Raw genomic sequence first — 25067 nt, 5'->3', positions numbered from 1 at the left:
TACAGCTATGTTAGTACCTTGATTTTGATGATAACACAAACTCAAGGAGGGTCACAGAGACAAAGATAGAGCAGAGAAGCAAACCCCATCTGTGGCCCGCAAGTCCAGTGCTTTGTCACACCCACCTCTTCTTTTAAATTAGAATGGATGTTTACCAGTTGTGTTCCATGAAGACCAAGGGTTTCTCTGAGATGTCCCCAGCCCCACTGTGTACCAGAGAAAGGTTTTCCATCCTCACCCTCCACCACATGTCAACGCAAATGGCAATCAGCCACACGTTTCATTTAAAAAAAACAGTGTTCTATGACTAAAATAATTTTTTTTAACTTTCTTTATTAATTTTTTTAAAAAGATTTTATTTAGGGGAGCCTGGGTGGCTCAGTCAGTTAAGCAGCTGCCTTCGGCTCAGGTCATGATCCTGGGGTCCTGGGATCGAGCCCCACGTCCGGCTCCCTGCTCAGCGGAGAGCCTGCTTCTCCCTCTCCCCCTGCCTGCCACTCTGCCTACTTGTGCTCGCTCTCTCTGTGTCAAATAAATAAATAAATATCTTTTATTTTTTTAAAAATTTTTATTTATTTATTTGACAGAGAGAGACAAAGCAAGAGAGGGAACACAAGCAGGGAGAGTGGGAGAGGGAGAAGCAGGCTTCCCGCTGAGCAGGAAGCCTGATGCGGGGCTCGATCCCAGGACCCCGGGATCACGACCCTAGCCGAAGGTAGATGTTTAACCAACTGAGCCACCCAGGCGCCCCTGACTAAAAGAAATTTTTTTTTTTTATTTGACAGTGAGAGAGAGAGAGAGCACAGATAGGCAGAGCAGAAGGCAGAGGGAGAGGGAGAAGCAGGCTTCCCACTGTGCAGGGAGCCCGATGCGGGGCTTGATCCCAGGACCCTGGGATCATGGCCTGAGCCAAAGGCAGCCCTTAACCGACTGAGCCACCCAGGCACCCCTAAAAGAAATTTAATAACCATTTCACACACAAACCAAAAAAGGTCTTGGGTCTAGTTACCCTATCCTCATTTCCTGTTATTTTTTTCTGGTGCTCTCAACTGTAGTATGCAAATTCTACTCCAGACATTATCAAATCCCCTTCGTCATCTCAACAGTCTTTCCCTTGTTTAATGTGTGCAAAACCCTCAATAAAAACCAACCTATATTCATAATAAGATACAATCTAAGACAACAACCAAATAACAGTGAAAACTCCCCAGTATCACCCACCACTCTACCTGCATACCCTCTAAATATATGTTATTCAGACCTCTAAGACTGTGATGCTTCTAGGCATGTTGAGTACTTTTCATTTGTATATAGCTTTTTTTTTAAGCTTAGCTTTTAAAAGTAATTAGAAAGAATAGCTTTCACACTACCATTAATAACTAGACACATAAATCCATGATTCTGTCAACTTGAAACTCTTTTAAAGTAACACAATCATTAGTAAAAAGTTCATGAGCACCAAAATGGTTAAAACAACTAAAATAGGCAATTCCCAATGCTGACAAGGATGCAGAACAACAGAAACACTTCATACACTGCTGGTGGGAGTCTAAATCACCACTTTGGAAAACTGATGGACAAGACCTATTAGAGCTGAACATGCATCTACTACTCTTAAGACTTGATAATTCTACTCTTTGGTATATACCTAATAGAAAATAAGGACAAGAACGTTCTTAGCAGGATTATTCACAGTAGCCCCAAACTGTAAACAAACAAATGTCAATCAATTAATTGTGGTATGTTCATACCACAGATTACACAGCAATAAGGATGAACAAACTGCAACTGACTATAACATAGATGAATCTCAATACAACACTGGGAGAAAGAAGCCAGACACAAAACAACATAAACTGTTCCATCTAAATAAAATTCAAAAACATGTAAAACCTAATCCAGTTTACATGTAATGTTATTGGGATATTAGTTACTTTAACAGGAGGCAGTGACTAAGAGGAGAAACAAAGGGGGCTTCTAGGAATGTAGTAACGTTTCATTTCTTGATCTGAATGTTAGACATAGGGTGTACTCACTTTATAAAAGTGGATGGCACTAAACAGTTTTGATGGGCAAACATATGTATATTTCAATAAAGAGTTCAAAAAATTCCAATAGGAATATGACTATTTATAGAAGGCCCACTATAAATAGGATAACTAAAATATGTGCTACTTAGAATATATTAACATAAATTTATGATCCCTACTATCAGTGAGACTAAGTAAGGAAGCAAAACATATTCACATAAGAAGTTAGTTCTTTAAAAAAACAATTCCCTCCTGAGGCACCTGGGTGGCTCAGCTGGATGGGCATACAACTCTTGATTTCAGCTCAGGTCATGATCTCAGGGTCCTGGGATAAAGCCCCACACTGGGGTGAAAACCTATACTTTAACAATGTTTCCATTTGGCTTTCCAATGTTAGAGTCACAGAACTAATGGATTTTAGAGCTGGAACAGGCCTTAAAAAATGCCATGACCACCCCCAAAAAAACTAATTTGCCAACTTTAATAAGTTTCACCAAATACTTAGGATGTAATCATGAGCTCCATTAGCTAGGGAACCACAGCAAAGGATTACAACCAAGATCTGATGGGCAATTTAGGGCTGTTGGCAACCAGAAGTTACGTTTGTTAGGATAAGACCCTGACCGCAACACTCTGAGGAATACAGAAGAGTGGTAAAGTACAGGAATTACAAGCAAGGGTGTTAGAATCAGAACCAAATTTGAAATCTGGCTATATCACTAACTAAATGTACAATCTTGCGTAAGTTACTTGATTTTTATCCTCATTTGTACAATCAGTACAATGAGACCTACTATATTATAACCAAGGATTACTGTTAGGTTTAAAGGAGAGAACATATTTGTATACGTACACACAGAACACAGAGTGGCTATGATGGCAGAATGACGATGATAATCATAGTAACTCAGTGGTAGTAGTGTTCTCAACATAAGATACAAGTCCAAAAGAACTGGACCTGGGGGAGAAGTACCTAATTTTTGGAGTGGTTTTCTAGGGTCACAGAGGACATGAAACTAGAATAGCTCTGAGGACTCTCATAAGGAGAGAACTACAATCTGGCTGTAGAACACCATAGTGGCCTAGATAATTTTTAACCACAAGTGCATGTACTTTATTTAAAGGAAAGTGTATTTATTCATAATTCCTATAATATATCTGCAGTACCTTACCCTCAGTTTAAGATACTGTTAAGTGTAAGATTTAGTTCCAACTATTGCTGGTGATGATAAACTCACATTTGTTTTCTTTGAATTCTCCAAGTAGCAATGAAATGAATATGAGCATCATCATCAGATAAGACTCCCTAACATTCTTTAAGAAATTACTTTTTATCTAATCTTAAACGATTGCATAATTATAGCATAAAATTAGTATCTTTGGTACTAATTCAAATTGCACTTAATGATCCTAGAGAAATGAATTACTAGAGATGAGATCAATTCTGCTTTGGTTTCTGATCTTTATTTCTTGCCCTAAAACTTAACAGACCTCTTTAATTTGTCTTTCTAACTTGGCAGATTTACCAAAATCTGGAATATATTGCAGTTACTTATGTGTATTTGGTTATCATATTTCCTCCACAACTGACATAAATGGCAAAAGAGGCAAACAATTCTGGTGAAGGAATAAAAATTGTCTTTTTTCCCTCCCCAGAATTAAATACATAACTATGTGGAACAAAGTTAACCTAGAAACACAAGTGATCAGCAGCAGAATCCCTGGAGAGAACTAGTGGAGTCATTTAACAGAAAATGAAGTTGGCTAACACCTGAAGGAATTACTTTAGATTATTCCAAGTTGCTCAAACATACAGCCTATAAAATAAAGCCCTATGAGGCAGACAAGAGTCCCAAAGAGATTACATTTAATAATCCTCCTGAAATGGCAGAGGCACATTCTACATGAAGGGTACGATATACTCTTTTTTTTTTTTTTAAAGATTTTATTTATTTGAGAGCAAGAATGAGAGACAGCATGAGAGGGAGGAGGGTCAGAGGGAGAAGCAGACTCCCTGCCGAGCAGGGAGCCCGATGCGGGACTCGATCCCGGGACTCCAGGATCATGACCTGAGCCGAAGGCAGTTGCTTAACCAACTGAGCCACCCAGGCGCCCCGGGTACGATATACTCTTAACAAATGACAACACAGGAGCAGTAAAGCTGAGAAGAGATGCCAAATCTCCAGCATCCAAACACCAAAGCTCTAATACATCACTTATTTTGTTCAGGGGTAGAGCTAATTAGTTGCATTACAAGTGGTTCAATATCCACATGCCATCCAGAGTTGCATACCATCTGACTGACTGATGCCAGTGTGCCTTGTCATCAGCACTTAAATTCCAGGAAGAGCTTTACGGGCAATGATGTAATAAATGAGGATGTAGCATTCTGTTTATGAGATACTGGTAACTATCTTCTCCTGCTGGATAAGCCCAGTCTACCCCAGACTCCGACTAAAGGTCTTTATTATAGTCTCTACAACAGTTTAAACATGGAGATAGAAGGTCTGAACATCAATTTCAACACCTTTACGTCCATGTGGCAAAATATGATCATTTCCTTCAATGATTAAAGTTGACTTTCAGAGGTCAAAAATATGCCCTGATTTTCAAATATTTGGTATTCAAAATATCTAAATTTAAGAAAGAGACTTGGTTTAAAAAAAAAAAAAAAAGCTCTGATGGTTACAAAAAGGAACTTTTTACAGCCTCTTTTTAAATCACTGAGCTATCTATATCTAGTACATTTATAAATAGGATCCAGTTCATTAAAATGTATTATTTCATATGTTTTTGGATCTCATGCACTCTGAAATAGTTTTATCATTCAGTCCAGGACTCAAACAACCAAGAATTCATTTATTTTTCTTACTTATTTCTGGCAAAACAGAAAACAGAAAAAGTTTTAAACTCCTTAAAATACTAAAAGGATTCAACTATAGCTAATCAAAAAAACATGAAATATATTTTCTTCCTGACCAAGAAAAGGAAACAGCTAACACACTTAAACTGAAAAGTGCCAATTACTTCCTTATTTAACAAATTCTAAATGCAATGCATCAGACTGGAAGTTAGGATGTGAAGATCCACCGTATCATTTGAGACACACATCCTTATCAGCTGATCTGCTATCTCACTTTAAGAGGTGAGCAAGGACACAAAGAAAATATACCTTCAGTTGTTTATTTTTAACCTAAGCAATGTTAAACTTCTAAAAACCAAAAATACTATTTCCCTCATACATGTTCTGGAGATAACTCTGTATAACTATTATACTCATGAAGTCTGTATATGTAGTAAAACTGAAACAAATAGTAAGATTATTAAAAGTAAAAACACGGATGCCTGGGTGGCTCAGCTGGTTAAACGTCTGCCTTCCACTCAGGTCATGATCCCAAGGTCCTGGGATCAAGTCCCACATCAGGCTCTTTGCTCAGTGGGGAGCCTACTTCTCCCTCTGCCTGCCACTCCCCCTGCTTGTGTGTGTGCTCTCTCTCTCGCTTTGATAAATAAATAAGTAAACAAACACAAATGTAAACACAAAGTTACCACTATAGTATAAACTGGCAATAAAACCTTTCACTTTGTAATCTCTATCCATTATGGAAAAGAATCAGACCATAGACTGATCTACTATCTTGTTAAACATTTATACAGCCATTTTTAACTTCCAAATATTTATTTGAAGGTCATCAGAAGATGAAATGGGAAACCTTTCTTTCAGAGATAACTTGCTAATAACTGTTCTTAATTCAACGTTGCTGGAAGGATAATACCACCCAACAAGGAAAGGTGAATTAGCCTTCCCTTATTACACTCTAGCCAACTGTAAAGCAATGACAGCAAAATAGAGTACACAACAGTATACAGACTTCCATATTTACTATTTATGTATTCTCAAATATTCCTTCACCCCCTCACTAACATTCTAGAAATAAGTAATTTTTCATGCCTTCTAATATATTAGATTGACTCATGACTACAAATGTAAGAAAATATATTAATTAAAAACCATAATATGGTACAAGTATACGCAAATGTTACTAATGAAGTAATAAGATGTTATGTGTATGAAAGATACATGAAACAATTTCCATTTATAGGTTTATATTAAAGAGATGTAATAGAATAAAAGCTTACAATTTGTATGTCAAGTCTGCTTAAACAAGCTTGATTTCACAGGCAAGGCCCCCCAAAATTATACTCTGCAGAATAATTTTTAAACCATAAAAGTGTTTTTATACTACGAAATATATTAAATGTAACCGACTGATATTGGGGGAAGATATTAGAATAAGGGAACAGAAGAAAAAATATTGAGGACCAAAAAAAGAAAACCAAAAAAAAATGAGGCACCAAATAAAAGGCTTGAAGTTACACTTCAAATCTGATTTATATATTCTTACATTTAACATTTTAAAAATTAAGATACAGAAGTAACAAATATAAATCACTGTCATAATACCAAACATTATCACCTTATATAAAAATACCTGGACAAAGTCTTTGTCCTTTCTTAAACTGCAGGGGGAAGGGGAAAAAAAAAAAAAAAAACCTTCAAAGGCTGGAGTTATATATAGTACACACCTCACAGGTGGAAGCAGGAAAGAAAAGCAATGTAAGTTCAAGATTACCCCCCCCCCCCCCCGGAGGCTCCACAGGATACAGTCCAGAAGACCCTTCTCTGGTGTGGAGCATTCTTTCTCTATTCACTCACCTAGACCCTCAGGACAGCATCTTGTCTCTGATAGTATTCAACTCAGGCATTTCTGTCTTCTGTCCACACCTAGCCCCACCCATGAAAGCACGGAATGTGTCAGCCTCTGGGCAGCCTTGAAGAGGACCCAGCAAACGACTTTTTGTATTAGCAGTAGGCATTGCGTATAACATGACGGAGCAAAAAACAGTCATTGTAATTAAGCACTGTTTTGGATTATCTAAGCCACTGCTTCCTTCAAACAGTATAATCAATCCATTTTCATTTACCTCTACAACAGACTCTCACTGACCTCGATGAAGTAACATTAGCAGAGCCTAAGACTAATCAGGCAAACGCCTTTTTCAACTGCCACCAGGAAAAGAGAGAATTTTAAATATACAGCTTTACAATCACGCTGCACACACACACACACACTTGGTGCCATTACCTGTGGTACTGCTACGGTATTGCTAACGACAATATAAACAGTGGTGAGGACTTACTTCCTATGGAGAGAAGTTAACTGGAAACTTCTCTGTTCTTAAAAACTTTGGAATCTGGTGCCCCAGATGTCTGCAGTACGACTGGCTGGGGAAGAAAGTATGCTTGGAGGCAAGAGGCTGTGCAACAGTTGAGTTATTAAATTTTAGACTGAGAAGGGTGTTCCCAGAGCCTCATTCATACTCACTATGTCAACCAGAGGCCTGCTTTGGCAAAGCCAGGACAAGGAAGGCTGCTTACACACACAAGAGAACAAGTGAGCCTTCTACAGGAGGAAGCTGCCCTAAGAGCCAATGCCTCTCCTTTGAGCTCTTCCTCCTCTCACTCCTTCAGTACTAGATGAGTCCCACCAAGTACTCAGGGTGAGGAGAGGGGCCACATCGATCCTGCCCACTCTTAGTTCCCCGGGCATCTAGCACAATACATGGCATTGTAATAGGCTCTTTAAAAAAAGGAAAAAACAATCCAGGCCCATGTTCTGTATGCTGAGTATAATAAACGGAAAGCAAGAAAATAAAGCATTTCACTCTCACCATCAGTATCATATCGCTCTTTTACAATCCAACCTGAAGATACAGTGTTAAAATTAAGTTAAATATAAGATCACATTAATTAAATTTCCCTACAAGGCAAGAGTATATCTAAATCATTTAATATCATTTCTGACCAGATGTGAGCTTTACTTATAAACAGCTTTTAAGAATCTGAAGAAAATACAGCAGAATCTTCTTCTGCATTGTAGCAGCACATCAAAAAACCCTGTCCCAACAGGACGAATATTGCATGGTCAGTGAAGAGGAAAAGTGAAAGGAGTCTTCTACTTTGCTGCTTCTCTGAAAAGGGAATCACATTAGGACATTAAGTAGTCAGATACATTATTTTATTGCTTGCAAAACCCTTGGGTAATAAAGAATAGGTACAAATTGCCACAGGCAGTTTTGAGGGGAAAAACAGGACGGTGCAAACAAAGCCAGCTGCTCTCCCCTGGCAATGGACAACTTGCAGTTTCTCTGCTCAAGTAGAGCTCTCGGCCATGTGCGAGAGGGAGCTCTGCGAGCACAGCAATCTGCAGGGTCTGGGTGTCAAGGCAAAAGTAGGAAAAAGGTAAGAGAAGAGAAGAGCGTAATGGCATTTTGTGAAAGCTACCTCAAGTCAGATTCAGTCACCCACATACATTTCCATTCTCTTCTGAGTACGGAAGACTCATGGGCAGCTACAGTGAAAAGCACATGCCCCTTGGAAACAAGTGAAAAAAAGGTAAATACTTTTTACACGAAAATGCTAAGACATAAAAATAAAGCAGGTTATTTCTTTAACATAGTCTATCATCTAAGATAACTACTTATTCTCTATGCAAAGAAAACTAATTTGTATTACATCTTGTACAGGTAAATAGCAAGAATGAGTGATTTATTTTTATGAGATTCAGAGAATAAAACTGGACTCACACCATTAACCTTGCTAGAAGGATGTTGTAAAATGTTAATATTTTCTTCTCAAGACCAACTGCTTTACTCTAACTTCTTTATTGTGCTATTTTAAAGTACTATGTGGCAATTTTATTTTATACACTGTTATACTGGCAAAAAGAAAAGTATGAGAATCCTTTAACACTATGGTTATAAACAATGTAAGAGCTTTACTTTTAATTACATACAGAATTTCATTACAAAATCATGTAAGAGTTTTCATCTGTAACAGAATACAGAAAACTCCTACTTATGAACTTCTGGTTTTCAGTTTTGGTCATGAAGAAAAACCTCTAGAGCAAAAGAATCAACTTGACCAGCTACCAACAGATAGCATTGGGGGTCACAGGCAGCCACTCCAGTACCTGCTCTTCCAGCCCCTACAGCTTCAGGCTTAGTTGTGAAGAGTTTTTAAATAAGACTAACCTTATCATGTTTACAAACACAAAAGTAGTGCAAATAAGAAATGTAGGATCGGGGCGCCTGGGTGGCTCAGTCGTTAAGCGTCTGCCTTCGGCTCAGGTCATGATCCCAGAGTCCTAGGATCGAGCCCCGCATCGGGCTCCCTGCTCGGCGGGAAGCCTGCTTCTCCCTCTCCCACTCCCCCTGCTTGTGTTCCCTCTCTCGCTGTGTTTCTCTCTGTCAAATAAATAAAATCTTTAAAAAAAAAAAAGAAAAAGAAATGTAGGATCAACATAAATAAAAGCAGAGATCATTTTAACACTTTTGAAAGTGATGAGAAAAAGAATGTCAGTGGGAATAATCTGGAGGACAAAGTAAACCTTGCAATATTGGAAACAATCAATCAACAATAATCACCAAGAGATGAGGAAACGTAAGATGGGAAAACATTACAGTGTGAAGATCAGCCTCAATCAGTGTTTGAATGCTTACTGGCTTAATATTATTAATTCAGGAGAATTTAGAAGATAAACAGGGACAAAATGTTATAGAGAATGAGTTCAATGGATGGTTTCAAGGCCAAATGAAATCTGCACAACACTGAAATCAGTCCTAGTGCAACACAGTTCTCTATGACACCTTTAGTGATCATCAGATGGGGCCGTACTTGCCTCAACAGGTCTAATATGGTCCTCAACTATATGCCTTGGGGAAAGGCACTTGATAGCACTTTTATCAGCAAAAGCACACCTGGTAACACACATGATTCTAAGCAAGGGAGATAAAATTCGAAAAGACCATTTTGATTACGCACTCCTGTTAGTTAAAAAATAAATGAACACACATCCCCAATATTTATCTACTTATTATTCTAATTTGCTACATGTACCTCTTTATTTCATTGAATCTAAGAAATCGTCAATTATAGATACAATGTCATTTTATTAACCACTAAGCAAGAAAAAAAAAAACACTAATTACAATTCATATGTAAGGAACACTGCAACCTAAGATGTTAAAATGTGGGGGGTAAAATACATCTTAGGGCCAATAAAGTTAGTACTTGACTAATACTAATGTATTTTATTTACATGTTCTAAACATACACCACGTTTTTTTAATAAGAAGAGGTGAAAAGATACAAAGTAACATTTTTCTTGCACTTTCACAGATTGTTTTTTGCACACCGGTCTGGAGATTCCCCATCTCAATAGAGCATAAAAGAAGGAAACTAGTAGATGAGGATATTAGATCTGAATAAATGCTTATTGAATGAAGTAGATGCTTCATCTCCTCTATTGTATTTATTACACATCACATCAATATGATCTGTGGGGAACTCAACGAGAAGACAGACAATTAAGTATTTCTCATAAAATATCCCCCCCAAAGTTCTTGATTAGAATAATGTAACTTTAGGGATAAAAGGCACAGATTACTTAGAGCACCAACTCTGGATCTGTAACATGACTATCTCTGCCACTCACCATGGACCCTTCAGTGTTCTCATCTATAAAATGAACACAGCAGTTATTACATCACAGGATTAAAATGGGGGCTTGAGTAAATGTACATAAAGCTTTTAGCAAATGCTCAGAACACAGCAAGACTCAATAAATGGCAACAAAGGGATCATTCACGGGTATTTATTTCATCTATTAAATCACTTTAGATTAACTGAGGTGTTAGATGGAAAGATGATACTTGAAAGTATATGACTTAAAAACCAGTCTTATTCACCAAGGTTACTTTTAGATGTCACAATCACTGACAAATGGGATGAGCCCTCAGATCAAAATCCATTTTGCCTATAAATCCGAGTGAAGATCAAGTAAGGGAATTGCACCGAAAATTGCACACTGCCCTCTTTATTTGACATCAGGTTCAGGGTGGTGGCGTGCTTTGTTAATCTAACACTGGGGAGTTTGTCTGGGCTTCAGATGCTTCTGACAGCTGACAATACTAATGGGACTGCAGAGCCTACTGTCGACAACACAAAGCCAAAGAAATCTCCAAAATAGCAAGGCTTATTTTAAGAGTACACAGTTTTCTTAAAAAGTGCTTTTAAAACAGACACCAGTTTAAGTAAGAATTTATTGATATTCTGTTCTGTAAGACTATATTCTGCAGATTACCACTTTTCAGACACTGAAAAGTTTTCACTAACATTTTTCAGATACAAACACTGCCGACATGTTGCTGAGGATTTTCAAAGTGAACAACTGAAGAATTCCACCTTGGCATAAAACCAAATGTAGACGGCAAGATAGTGACAATGTTTGTGGTAAACAGGACAGCAGAACCACTGGCCTATAAATTTGTTTCCTGACCCCTGCTGCCTCTGTTTATTGCCTTAGGATTGGCAATAGCTATTCTCAGAATAAGAAATCTGAATTCTATCTACTACCTTGAATTGACTTTCCTCTATGCTTTTCAGAATGTCACTGTTTTGGATTTGAACTCTTCATTTACATTTTAAGGACTCTCAGTCTCTCCCTGGAACGGTTAAGAGTCTAACCTGAAAAAACTCCTATTATTGTTGTGCGAAATCATAAGCCAGCACTGGCACCACGCCTTATGTATTCATGGTGGCCCACATTAAAAGAGCATAGGTTTCCAAGATATAAAAAGCTAATGGGGGTAAAAAGAGGCAGGGCCTCAATTTGAGGTTCACAACCTGAGAGCTCTGATCATAACCTGGGGAATGCCCTGGACACAAGAACCAAGGCACACAAGAGAAAGCAGCACAAATGTCATAACCTAGTCCACAGAAATGATAACGGTGTGGCCTCCCAAAGTGAGAAAAACCCAAGGTCCAAGGAATACAGAGGCTCTATCTTATTTGACTTATATATCCTATATCCTCTCCTACAATAGTCCCTAAGCTAAATACGTATACGCATGGAACTTAGTGGTAGAATCCTGAACAGTTCTATTAAATGTGATCCTTGGAACCAAGACTTGCTCGTGAAACTTATTCCTCATTCAGAACAATCCTAGCTTTTGTCTTTGCCCCTACGAGATGCTGCTTACCCTAGGGTGCCTTCATTCTTCAGGTCCTTCACGTCCAGATGAGGTTTTTCAGTTGGCTTGGGTTCCCCACCGCCAACCAGCATGTGAACTGCCTGGACTAGTGACAAAGCCCTACATGACCCACATTCTTGCCCAGGCACCCCAGTCTTAACACATGCCCATCACTCCCTGACCACGCCCCACCAAGTCCAGGGCAGTGAGGTATGAAAAGCTGTGATAAAAGAACAGGTATGAGGGCAGGCCCTGCCACCACGGCCCGCCCCCTCTAACTTGCTGGTGGTCTAACTGCGTAATTTACTTAACCTCTCTGCACCTCAGGTTTTACATCCATAAACTGAGGATAACTATTACCTAGTAGGACTGTTATCAGGATTAAATCTATGAAAAACACTTAGAAAAGTAGTACACAATAAGTGCTCAATAAATGTTAAGATATTAGTTCATTTATATAGTTTCATAATAAGAACAAGAGGCTTACTAGAAAAGAAAAACTGCAAGAATATCATTTGTTCCTTATTTAACTAGCTTTACAAAAGAAAAACTAGTTATACGTCAAATATAACTCAGTAAAACTGGAAAAAAATTTTAGGAAATAAAAAATACTATCATAAGGCCAGGCATTAATTAATTCATCCATCTGCCCATCCGCCCATCCTCCACTGACTTACTGAGATCCTACACAAAGACTGGGCACTATGCTCAACCACAGATTGAGGAGCAAGTCCATGGCTACAACAAATAATTACAAGAATCCATCACCTCTTGTGATTCTTGGTCCACAGACCATAGAATCAGTGTCAAGGATCATTTTGCCTCACACCTTCATTTTACAGGTAAAGAAAGCAGTATCCACAAAGAAGATTTGTGTAGAACCTTTATCAGTATTAATAAATTATTTTATATTAACGCAAGCATCACGTATCTTTGGTATTCTTGATCACTCAGAAGCATATTTTAGATACTATTTAAGGAATCTGAATAATGAAAATGTAAATTTATATTTGAACAAACTTTTGCTGAGCTATTAAAAATCAGGAAGGGTTCCAGTTATTGGCTAATTATACATAATACAACTAGAAACACCTTTGAAGAAAAGGGATTTTTTTTTTTTAAGATTTTATTTATTTGACAGAGAGAGTGAGAGAGCACAAGCAGGGGGAGTGGCAGAGGGAGAAGCTGGCTTCCCGCTGAGCAGGGAGGCTCAGGACCCTAAGATCATGACCTGAGCCGAAGGCAGACGCTTAACCATCTGAGCCACCCAGGCGCCCCAGAAGAAAAAGTTTTATCCATAATACCATTTGTCAAAAATGGTATGATACTAGATCAAAGAACATGGATCTTACAGTTTTCATTCTGTGGCACCGTATCACTGTTCAGACACGTCGGACTTCCAGACACTTACACAGCAGCAATGGATGAACGCACAGGCTACCCTTACATGTCACCAATCCGTGGTTCTGTCATTTTATTTATTTTGCTTCATTAATAGATGTGGATTTGTACTTCCCATTTGTCTTCCTCTGCATTTTTTTAAGTAATAGGATGGGTGAACAAAATGCCTTTTTTTGTAAAGTTTCTTGTAAAGACTGACTGAAATGGAGTCTTTGCTTCATATACATTGGCTGTTTTCCTCATCAGCCATAGAAGATGTAATTAATGTGTTTTAGCATCTTCTGGATTATACTTATATATTTATCATGATCAGTCTGCTGCTCTTTTTGTAGTATTGGTTTTCAAATACTTTTTGAAAAAATTCAATGAAACCACCAAAACACAGACAATTATTGCTTCAGTAAGTTTTTGTAAAGCTTTTTAAAACACAGCCAAGATAAATAAATTATTCTGGTGTATGTGTTTTTAATGAGAATGTTTCATTCCATATTGACTTTAGTGCATATATTTTAAATTATCAGTTTCAGGTTTTCGCCATATTAATTTACACTTTTCCAAGCATAATTATTACAGTGTTTCCTTTCCCGGTGATGTTCTTTCACCCAAACAGGTATGTGTTACATTCACATACAACTGACTCTAAACTATGTATCTTAACTGGGGTTGTTTTGGGGGGGGGGGGGGCGGTGCTTAAGTATCATAAATTTAGACAACTTCTACTTTTTAGTATCTTAGCAACAGGTAAGGCAAACCCACATACGTCTTTTTTACCCATTATAATCATGTCTGATTACTCTTCTACACATCCTTGACTGTATATCAAGTTCTGTAAAGCATAAAGTCTCACTCACTCTTGACATGACGCATTAAGGGCTAGATTAGATAAAATAACAGCCAAGGGATACGTCCAAGTGTAAGGGCTATTTAAAATAGGAACTTACAATCTCAACACACATTTTGGAGTCTGACAGCCCAGAATGTAAACCCCAGATCCACATAACTAGCTGTGTGACCTTAAGCAAATTACATAATCTCCCTGAGCCTTACACTTTTAACATCTATAAAATGTGAATGCTATCCTCTCTCTAAAGATTATTATGAGGAATAAATGAGAGGTTCATGTGACGACTAAACAAACCTAAGATATGTCAGGTACTCTTCCAAGCACTTCGTAAATATCAACTCATTTAATTCTCATAGTAATCCTATGAAGTAGAGACAATATTACCTCTCTCTCACAGATAAACTGAAACAAAGAGGTTAAATAACTTTTACTTGCCTAAGGTCACACAGTAAGTGGCAAAGCCAGAACTGGAACCCAGGCAGTATGACCACCTCAAGTCCATGCTCTTAAGCACCACACTAAAGTGCCTCTCCAAATCCCTAAAGCACTTGCCTGGGCATAATCATAAGCACAGTGATAAACCACAATAACGTCCAGCCTAGCACAGGAGCATGCACCTCTGTAGAGGTCCAAAGATGGCTGGGGGCCACAACGTTCATTAAGATGACATACAAAACCCTTAAGTACTTCTAGGTAAAACTTATTATAGTGCAGAAATCTCTAAAGATACAAATTAATACTACTGCTTCAGGAGTTTAAAAAGAAATCACTAATGAACTATTTTAAATCACTCTCCCAGCACTGAGAGCCTGGATTTTCTAACATTGTTAAGTGAATCTTACAAATAAGTAGCAGTTAATATTTTCATCTTATCAACATTTTAGCATTCAATTTCAATTACAAACTAGAGGTTCTAATTTTTAAGAGAAAGTACTGAAGGGTACTTATTTTATTTTATATTAAAGATTTTATTTATTTGACAGAGAGAGACACAAGAGAGGGAACACAAGCAGGGGGGTGGGAGAGGGAGAACCCGCCAAGCAGGGATCCCGATGCGGGGCTCGATCCCAGGACCCTGGGATCATGACCTGAGCCGAAGGCAGACACCTAAGAACTGAGCCACCCAGGTGCCCCTGAAGTGTACTTTTTAGAAGTCTACTTGTTTAAGCAATCTCTATACCCAACGTGGGACTTGAACTCAGGACCCTGAGATCAAGAGCAGCATGTTCCACCAACTGAGCCAGCGAGGCAACCCTCAAGTTTACTTTAATACAAAGATTCTGGAGAAAATTAAGTATTATTTTATGTTTACTTAAAAAAAAAAGTATTATTTTTTCTGATTAACAACGTAATACATGTTCACTGTAGTAAACCTGAAAAACACAGGATTATACAGAGAAGAACACAAGTATCATCAGTATTCAGTATCATCTTTACTTTTCAATACAGTTTGAGACATGTAATTTTGAGATGAGGACAGCTTCTTCCCTGCAATGCTGAAAACAGATGAAATTTCATGAACCAAAGTAATTAATGCCAAGGTGCTTCAAGAAAGAAATGTTCTGTAAACAAGTGAGAAATATTAACTCCACTTAGAATTGTTTTAAATAATGAATGCTTTCTCCACTTTTTATGCTTAATGTAAACTAAGTTTAGTCAACAGACATGACAGAATGAATTCAACTAAAATTTTTTAAAAAACAATTTAGACAAATTTTAATAAAATTAGAGTCATAGGTTTAAAAATGCATTGTTAATTAATGACAAATGTTCGAACTAAAATTCATTTTCTTCCACAGGACAAATAACACCCAATCACTCAACTGGTATCACTCAAGCATAACATGTTTCAGCGTGGTTCCAGATATGCTTACAAACTGGAATAAAAAAGTAACTTTTGTTTTTCCAAGTACAGTTGTCCTATGAAAATGAACTTTCAGGCAAAAGCAATACTATTCAGATGAATACCCTTTGAAAGGCATTTATGCTTTCAGTGTATTTACATTAATAGCCAACCTCAAAATTCAAGCCCTGTGTCAGCCAATAAAAGGCAAGGAAAATAATGATAAAAAGTAGTCATATAAACTGCCCTTCTTCCCTCCTCCCACACCCTGACAGTCATGGAATCTTTTGGGGTTTTCTACCATAAAACCTAAAGGCTTATTTGACATGATTTTATTTGACTCTAATTTATAGGACAGATATTTTCCACACTTCCAGTTTCCTAAACTAGTAACAATATCTAATGTTTAAAATGATCCTTTAAGCTATCTTTTTGGTCATTTTGAATCTGTTAATCTAATCAGTGATCTCAAATAAATCAGATTAGTAAAAGCACTGCAATACTGTGGTAAGTCAGTATTCACATCAGTTTTGGGAATAACTCCTTACAATGTAACTTGAAAAGCTTTTGGTTTCTACACCTTATTTGATTTAATGTTAATCAAGCTAGCACTGGTTTTTATTATGCTCAAATGGGCTTCTAAGCAAGTTGTTGTGATGTGCTGTTTGAAGAATAACCAGACTTGTTATTCTGCAGATACTCTTGTTAATGATCCTTTATGCCCGGTTTTTAACCACATTATTTAAACACAGGAAATATCTTCATCATATTTCATGAATAGTGTTGAAACAAAGCGAGAATTCTTCAAGTGAATTTTATAAAATCTTACAGTTCCCATAAATTTCACAAATATCTATGTACCCATAGCTAATTAGTACACTACATCGTATTGTATGTCAAGGTGCTGACCAGATAGATTCCTGCCAGAGTCTTGGCTAGTAAACATTAGTTTACATGAGCCATGTTCTATCTCCTTCACACCACACCAGCACACCACTTAAATTTCAGCCAGCTTTCTACCCCGAACTTCATACTCCTTTTCAACTAGACCCTCCCTGATATGAGAGGCACTGCGGCTTATAAATTAGCTCACTGAAGTATGCAGAACACAGTCGTGATCTGTTCTGAAATGTACAGGATTAGATTTTTATTCACACTGGCCATATTGTCTAACCAATCCTGGTTCCATTTTGGAACTACCCACATTTGTAAAATTTCCCCTTCATCGCGACAAGCAACAGGAGGAACAGGATTAATAGAAAACCTGGCAGCAGAATGCACCAAACACCACCGGACACCAACTGGCCTTGGGCCTGCTGGGAAATGTAGTCAGGACCAGCCACTGAATGAAACTGCTTATGAGTCTAAAAGAAAACAGCTCGATTCTCTGAGGATAGAATGAAATGACAATCATAGACATTTACTGTGGACAGTTTCGTAAAAATGATCTGGTCCCAGCCCTTCATTTTCTTGACAAACTGCGGTAAACAATTAGTTTAAATTATTTCAATCCAAATATTTAAGTATCTGCTATGTGCTTGCTGGGTATTAGTTCATTTTGTTAGATTAGATTTTGTTCAGAGGCTCCTTTAGTACACACGTTAAACATGCCTGTTTATGATACACAGTTCACTTTTAAGTCTATAACATGAACTGAGAGACAGTATGGATTAGTGGGAAGAAAAGAAACCTAAACCCTGAAACTACTTAGTGGAATTACATGCTGTGGAGCTCTACGCAAATCACTTAACCTCTCATTTAAAAAGCTAGGTAAGGAACGGACTATCTTACCTCACAGGGTCTTCCAACTCCAGTAACATAACAAACCAGATTCCTTTGTTAAAAAGCACTCAGTAGTTTAAAAGTTCTTACTTGGAAATTAAGAAATTGGATTAAAATGGGAAGTATTTAATCTTCCTTAATTTTACAGTAGATTAAAGAAAAATTACTAATGCACAGATATTAGAATCTCCTGAATAAAGTTTCTGAAAGAATACATGAAAAACCATTCCTGGTGAATACCTCTTGTGAGTCGAACAAGAGAGAACAAAAGAAGAGGGGATTTTTGTTGCCTTTGAAACTCCTTAATTTTTTCATGGGCACGCTTATGTAATTTTTTTTTAAAATGCCAATTTTTAAAAAGCTTAAAAGCACTTAAAACATGGAAGACAATGTAGGTAGTAGCAGAAAGTATAACGAACTAGAAAAGGAAAGTAAAGATTTCTAGTCCGGCTTGGTGTAGCCCTATGACCTTGGGAAGTATATCTGAATTCCAACACTGGAGCTTTCTTACAAAAACGAGAATGAGATGGCTCACTGTGTCACCATCCCACTGGACTCAATTTTATATTAACTGCTCTTAGGTTACTCTTCTCTCATTCAGCCACTCAGTGCATCCATCAAACACTGAAAGAACAGCAGGAACTGCACAAAAGTAGAGAGTGCAAATTAATTTCCCTATAATGAAAATAATTAACAGCCAAAAAAAATCTATCAGAGTTCTAGAAATGTCTGACCTGCTGAAGAAAAAGGACAGGTAAAAGATAAACTTGATGAAAACCCAAAATCAATTACTAAGAAAGGTAAATAAATATATATATATATTCAGACCTTGACCTCTTTTATTAGAATGCTTTCAAATATACATCATTAATTAAACAAACAAAAAAAACCTATCCTCAATCCCATAAATTACAACTTTGCTGGGGTCAGGATATTGTCTTCTGTTTCTTAATTGATTGATGGGTCATACTTTCTGTCTCTAAATACTAATTCAATTACTGATCTCCCTAATGATGGATCTGAATGCATGAAATTATTCTTTGTAGCCTAACAGTCATCCTATATCAGAGAAAAATAAGGTTATTTATTTTTCGTCCCAGCTTTATGTGACCAATAACAGGGTCATGTGGCTATCAAAGCAGCTTTCTCATAATTTATTATTAAAATGTATCCCTCTGTTGTAGTTTTCTATTTCACATCCCTTGAATAAAATATATTGTTAAATATTAAAACTCACAGTCTTCCTAAGCATTTAAGATATGCCCACTTTTTGAGCTTTAAAAGAACGCTTCTTCTCATACCTCACCCTAATGAATAAAAGAGGGGGAAATAACACATTTTTCTTCCATAATTCTAAGTTTGGCTAAATGCCACAAAAAAATTGTGGCTTTTGACTTACTATTAAGCACCCAACAGTCCCTGAATATTCAGGCAAACCTTCAAGAGGCAGACAGAAACCCCACACTGCTTTGTACCCCTGGTCCTACTCCTCCAACCCAGATTCAAATTGACTCGAGATACCTGACTACACTAAAGATTTCCAGTCTGACAGCTCTAGGGGAAGATGCAGACAATGTGACTACCATAAGGGAGCCCTTGACAGAACAGCATCCAGCTCAGCCCCTTAGGGCAAGTGCCTGACCACTGCCTATTAATTGAGAGAATGTGCAAGGATGGAAATCTCTCCTTCTAAATATGCATTTAAATACCCTACTTGGGGCTTTATTGTGCAAGCAAGTTTCATAAAAGAAAAGCATAATTAGAAGCCTCCTTCAAAGCCTCCAACACTGCGCCTCTGCACTCTTCTCTTTGTGTCTGGCCTCCACAAAGTTTCCCATCATTGTAGTTAGACTTTCTAGCCCAAGAGCTAAAAAAGTGAATCATCCCTTTTAAATAATAATTATTATTATTATTTCACACTTAACATCAAGCCTCTACATTTTACCTTTCTCTAACCTTTTCATTTTGGGGAGGGAGACAGGACTTATTATTTGTTTGCTACAATTAAGGGCAAGAGCCTTGGAAGTAGATTTATCTAGTTCTGCACTTGGTGGCAGTGTGACCTTGGGTAAGTTACTTACCTCTCTCTATCTCAATTCCTTTAACTCAAATTAGGACTATCTGTGCTCCTACCTCTAATCTTACAGGGCTGCTGTGAGGGGTAAGACACAAAGTACCTAAGAAGCAGTGTGTGTAAAGGTCCTGCCCTACTACTGGAAGATGTGCTCTTAGTTCTAGCACTTTCTCTCTGTTACCAGGATTCTCCAGGTCTCCATTTTTTCATCTGTAAAATCAAAGAAAATAACACAAAACTCCAGGTATGTAGTGAAGACTGGAAGTAATTTATGTAAAGCATCTGGCACAGTAGCTCAACAAATGTTAGTCCTAACTTACATGTGTAAGCTCCCTTTCCTTCCAGCTTGAAGTTGTGCTACCGAATATCTCTAATTTGGTTGCCTTTTATTCTACCACTTCAATTTGACTTTCAGTACGGATCCAAACCTGTACCACGGGCTTGCCGCCTCCCCCCCTTCAAGTTTAAAGAAGATGCCAACTGATTAAAGCCATAAAGAGAGGCTACAGTGGCAACAGTGAGCAGAACAAAGATTTTCAGGTTAATGTTATAACAGGGTTTAGATGCATCTCAATTGCAATAAAGTGATATATACCCTAGTTTCAAAAAAATTAACATGAGATATAGGAGCCCGCAGACTGCAAATGCTAAAATCCTTGGCAGGAGATAAAATAAGACAACACAGAAGGCACTAACCAAAAACAATCCTAAGCTATGTTTTTAAAATCTGCAGAAGCAAGTAATCAAGAGCAATAGGGAAAAAAGTTATACATGAACCGCCATAATTTAGTGGTAATTTTGAACTGGGCCCTCAAAAGAAAGCTTGATTTTCTTTTTTTTTTTTTAAGTTTTTATTTAAATTCTAGTTAGTTAACATATAGTGTAATATGGTTTCAGGAGTAGAATTAAGTGATTCATTAGACAGGTTCATCTTCTGAGTTGGTTTTTCTCTTTTTAAGCCCTTAAAAAATCTTTAACTGTCAAGACAATATTTAGATGTGGCTCTGGAATTTTGCAATTTTTGACTTCTAACGGCAACTATTTTAATTTTTCAATTGTTACTGGAACGATGTTCCATCTCTACCCTCATGAACAATCACACTTAATCTAAGCCTCATCACTTTAGAACTTTTACCATAGTTCTAAACTTGCAGTACTGACGCTACATGCTTTGGATTCCCAAAGAGCATACTCTTTGCCACATTCATTCAGAACAAAAAACCTCAATCTATCATTGTGGCAGAAGGCAGTATAATACCTATGAGCTACCTTTACTCACAGCAGGTCTCCACCCCAAGTGAACATCTAGACAGTCTGCAGGTGATTCTTAGCACAAGCACACAACTTTGGTCGTATATGGATCCTACAAACCAAGCATCATCTCTTATATATCTTGGGCCCACAGCAAAGAGAAGTGGACCTAAGAGAATGTCAGTGGAACTCTGTGATCATGCGAGAGGTCCTCCTGTTAGAAGTTCTCTCTTCCCATCCTCCATCACTGCTAAGAACACTCCCGTTCTGTACTCAGATCTTTTCCCTTGAGACATGGTTGTGCTAGGTTTGTCACTGCCTTTTCCTCTCTGGGATTCTACCAAGACATCCCAACTTCAGATCTGTCAAAGCCCATCTAGCTTCATGAAGCTTTCCTCTTCCCTAGAACCCGCACCAGAACCTCCCAGCTCTCCGTGTCATGCCCCCTTCACAGCCCAAAACTACAACCCCACACACAGAGACTCCTCTTTCACTGCTTTAAGGGTTCACGTCTCACCTCCCTGATAATACTACATTCTTTGGCAGGACTTTGTCAAGTTATTTTGCTCATGTCCACCAAATGCCGAGGCAAGATCTTTTCTCCCCCCCGCCCCTCCTTTTTTTTAAACTACTGATAGAAAGCTACTCACAGGGTGTAGCTAACAAAGAAAATAAATTCTGAAACGAGTGAACTGACTGAATACTAGGAGAGAATATAAAGCATGTTTTTGCTTTCAGTTAATAGTCCTATATGCGTAAACATGGGCTGATCTTCTAGTAAAATAAAGCAATGGACCAATGGGTAGAGTATGTGTACTATTTGACATACTATCTGTACAGAAAAGGGAAATACATCCGTATGCACTTGTGCATATCTGCAAAGCTAATCTCTGGAAAGATAAAAACAAACTGCTGATAGGATTTAACAGTGGGAGAGAAACTGGCTGACTGGGGCAGTGTGAGTGGGTAAGAGCCTCACTTTGTTACCTACATCTTCTTCTGCTGTTTAAATTTTACATTATATACATGTATTTACCATTCCAAATAATAAGTGAAATAGGATAAAATAATTCCTCATTTTGTCTGCCGAAAACATATTCAGATACGTACAATGACAATACTCATTTTATATAGTGAATAAACATAAGAATTAAAATGCTCTGCTGTGCATATGGTTTATGATACTAAAGACTCATACTCACCCAATCATTTCTTGGGTAGCTAGGGAGATTCTAAATGCCAGTGAGCCCCTATACAACTTTGTAGGTTAAATGAATTTTTATCTTAAATATTTATTTTTAATCAATAATCACTTAGCATTAAATGTGTAACCACTGACCTTATTATTGAAGACAGAATGAAGAACTGAGAGAAACAGCAGTTGTAAAACTAGAAACGCCTGGATTTGAATCCTCCACTTTTTAGCTGTGTAGCTCTCAACTAATCACTTAACCTATCTGGACAGCAATTTTCCTCTTAAGGGCAGAGGTCAGCAGTGTTAGGCCCAAAGGCAATTCCATCCTGTCACCTGTTTTTTGTAAATAAAGTTTTACTGGAGCAATCTATGCTCATTTCCTTATATATGTATATGGCTGCTTTCACAGTACAATGTCAGAATTGACTAGTTTTGATAGAGACCATATACCTTGCAAAGCTGGAGATACTACCTGACCCTTCACAGAAAAAGTTTACCTGCCTCTGCTTAAGAGATTTAGAATATGGACAAACCACTTCTACAATGAAGCTCCACTCCAAGCAGGCAGCAAGTCAAAACTATTTTCAGAATAGAATGAAGACATTATCTTTTTCACTCTGATTTTCTCGAGGTACAATATGGAGTTTTTCAGAGGCTACATGATGTGTGATGTCACAACAGACTACATGCAGATGCAGACATGAGAATACAGCTGTTTCCCCTTAAGCCAGACATTAAAAGAGATCGCAGAAACAGTGCCACTCTTCTATTTTTTCCTTTCAGAAAATTATTATTTTAGTTAAAAAAAAGGGTTATTTATGTTAACATATAATGAATTTATTCTTGTTTTTTGAAGTCATAAATATTTTAACTTTTCCAGGTTTTAATTCTTTAGAATAAATATTGATAAGTATAACCCATATAAACAAAAGCTCTCTTGGGTGCTCAATGTTTACAGGTGTTTTTGAGACCAAAAAGTTCAAGAATCTCCTACACTACAGCCCTAGTGCATCACAGTGGCATGATTAACTGGCCTACCGGAACAGTCTACACGCTTGGCAGGGTTTGGATAAACAAAAAATAGAGAGTCTACCAGGACAATCAATGATACCACCACCATCCGGCAGGCAGTTTAAGGAGAGAAATTTGACAATTCTAATTAGAAGCTCCCCAGGGTATTTAAGAGTTTTCATTCAAAACTTTGACGTAAGGCCAAAGGAAAACAGCTTGTCCTTTCAACATCATACAGGGGAAATGACCATCCAAGGATTACCTGGTGCTTTGGTGTCCCAACTGTGTACCAAAGCACTCTGGAAACCTGCAGCAAATTCACAAGGGTGTGGTGAGGTGTTTTTAAATTGGCAGGGGGGAAAAGAAAGCAACATCTGTCAGAGACTATGCAAACTACTAGCTCAAGTAGTCTGCAGTTTCAACATTAGACTATACTGCATTCCCTACAATAAAGCCAAATCTTAGTGAAACCGGGTTTTCAGTGGTGACTGCAACATAAAGGAAAATCAGTGGTGGTGTCCAATCTGATTTCAAGATTTGAAAAGTTATACAGTGCCCAAAAGACACACACATCCTATTAATAAGCAACTGTGAATATTTAAGAATAAACTTTATTCTTTCAATTTATGTGCATTATTTGGGCAAAAAGTACTAAGTTGTAGTTACAGGAATACTTATTAATTTTCTATAAAAATCTAACTACTCAAATGCTCTTTGAACTGGTTTTAACATCTTACCCGTTCTTTCGCTAATTAATGAGTTGATTAAAATGTCTGGCATTTGCTCATTTTATATTTGCATTAGGGTCCCAATTTTACTTTCCCATAAATTTTATTTTGATATGCTGAAGCTGTCCTCCAGTGTCTCTAGAAAAAACTCTTATTTTTAAAAAAACTAAATTTTAAAGATTTCACTAAATAATCATCAAGTACTATGGAAGGATGTTTGTTTGGAATACGTAAAGTATCAAAAAAGCTTCTATACATACTCTCGTATTCAAATAAAGGAATATATCTATGTGTTCAAATACAATTAAACTGCCTTAAAATTCAATATGGTTTTCTGTATTTTCCAATTTTTAATAAATATATTCAATCCTTTTGTAATCAGTAAAATACACAATAGGTTTGGGATGATTTATGAACACATTCTTCAAAAAAGCAGTATTAATGAAAGCTTTAAAAAGGGAATGAGTAAGATGGAATTAAATTCCCTCCAAGGAAACATTTCAGTATTATTCATTAAACAGAGGGCTAAGGACAAAAGAACAAATGGCCACATTTGTATAATTAGTAACTTTTAGTGCCAGACTATGCCAGTAAACTAAAAATACAGAGAACAATTTATTTTACCTTCAACCTCCCACTTATTGTGGTTGAATTCGCTCCATGTCAAACGTTCTCATCTAGATACTATTTTCACCTCAAGCTACAGAAATGATAAATGTGTATGAGGAAAAAAATAGGGAAAACTACCCCACTCCCTTTTTTTGGAACCCTTGCGAGGAATGGTAGGGAAGAAAAGCAAAGTAAAAAGCAAGT

At 37.4% G+C, this 25067-nt stretch overlaps 1 protein-coding gene across 4 annotated transcripts in view; it reads right to left on the bottom strand.

The window, feature by feature from the left end:
- The window catches only part of MED13L (mediator complex subunit 13L), a 302766-nt gene that overhangs the window by 98571 nt on the left and 179128 nt on the right, over positions 1–25067 (bottom strand). The window contains exon 1 of one of the 4 annotated variants that reach the window (XM_081802123.1): positions 8377–9197. The exons of the other annotated variants lie outside the window; for them this stretch is intronic. Coding sequence (XP_081658249.1) covers positions 8377–8402 — 26 coding nt within the window. The 5' untranslated portion in view covers positions 8403–9197. Of the gene's footprint in view, positions 1–8376; positions 9198–25067 lie in introns of those variants that run through there. 4 annotated transcript variants of the gene reach the window in all.

The sequence above is a fragment of the Leptonychotes weddellii genome, chromosome 13 (assembly GCF_054177405.1).
Source record: "Leptonychotes weddellii isolate Sample4059 chromosome 13, ASM5417740v2, whole genome shotgun sequence".
Lineage (NCBI taxonomy): Eukaryota > Metazoa > Chordata > Mammalia > Carnivora > Phocidae > Leptonychotes > Leptonychotes weddellii.
This window is presented reverse-complemented; position numbering and strand designations above follow the sequence as displayed.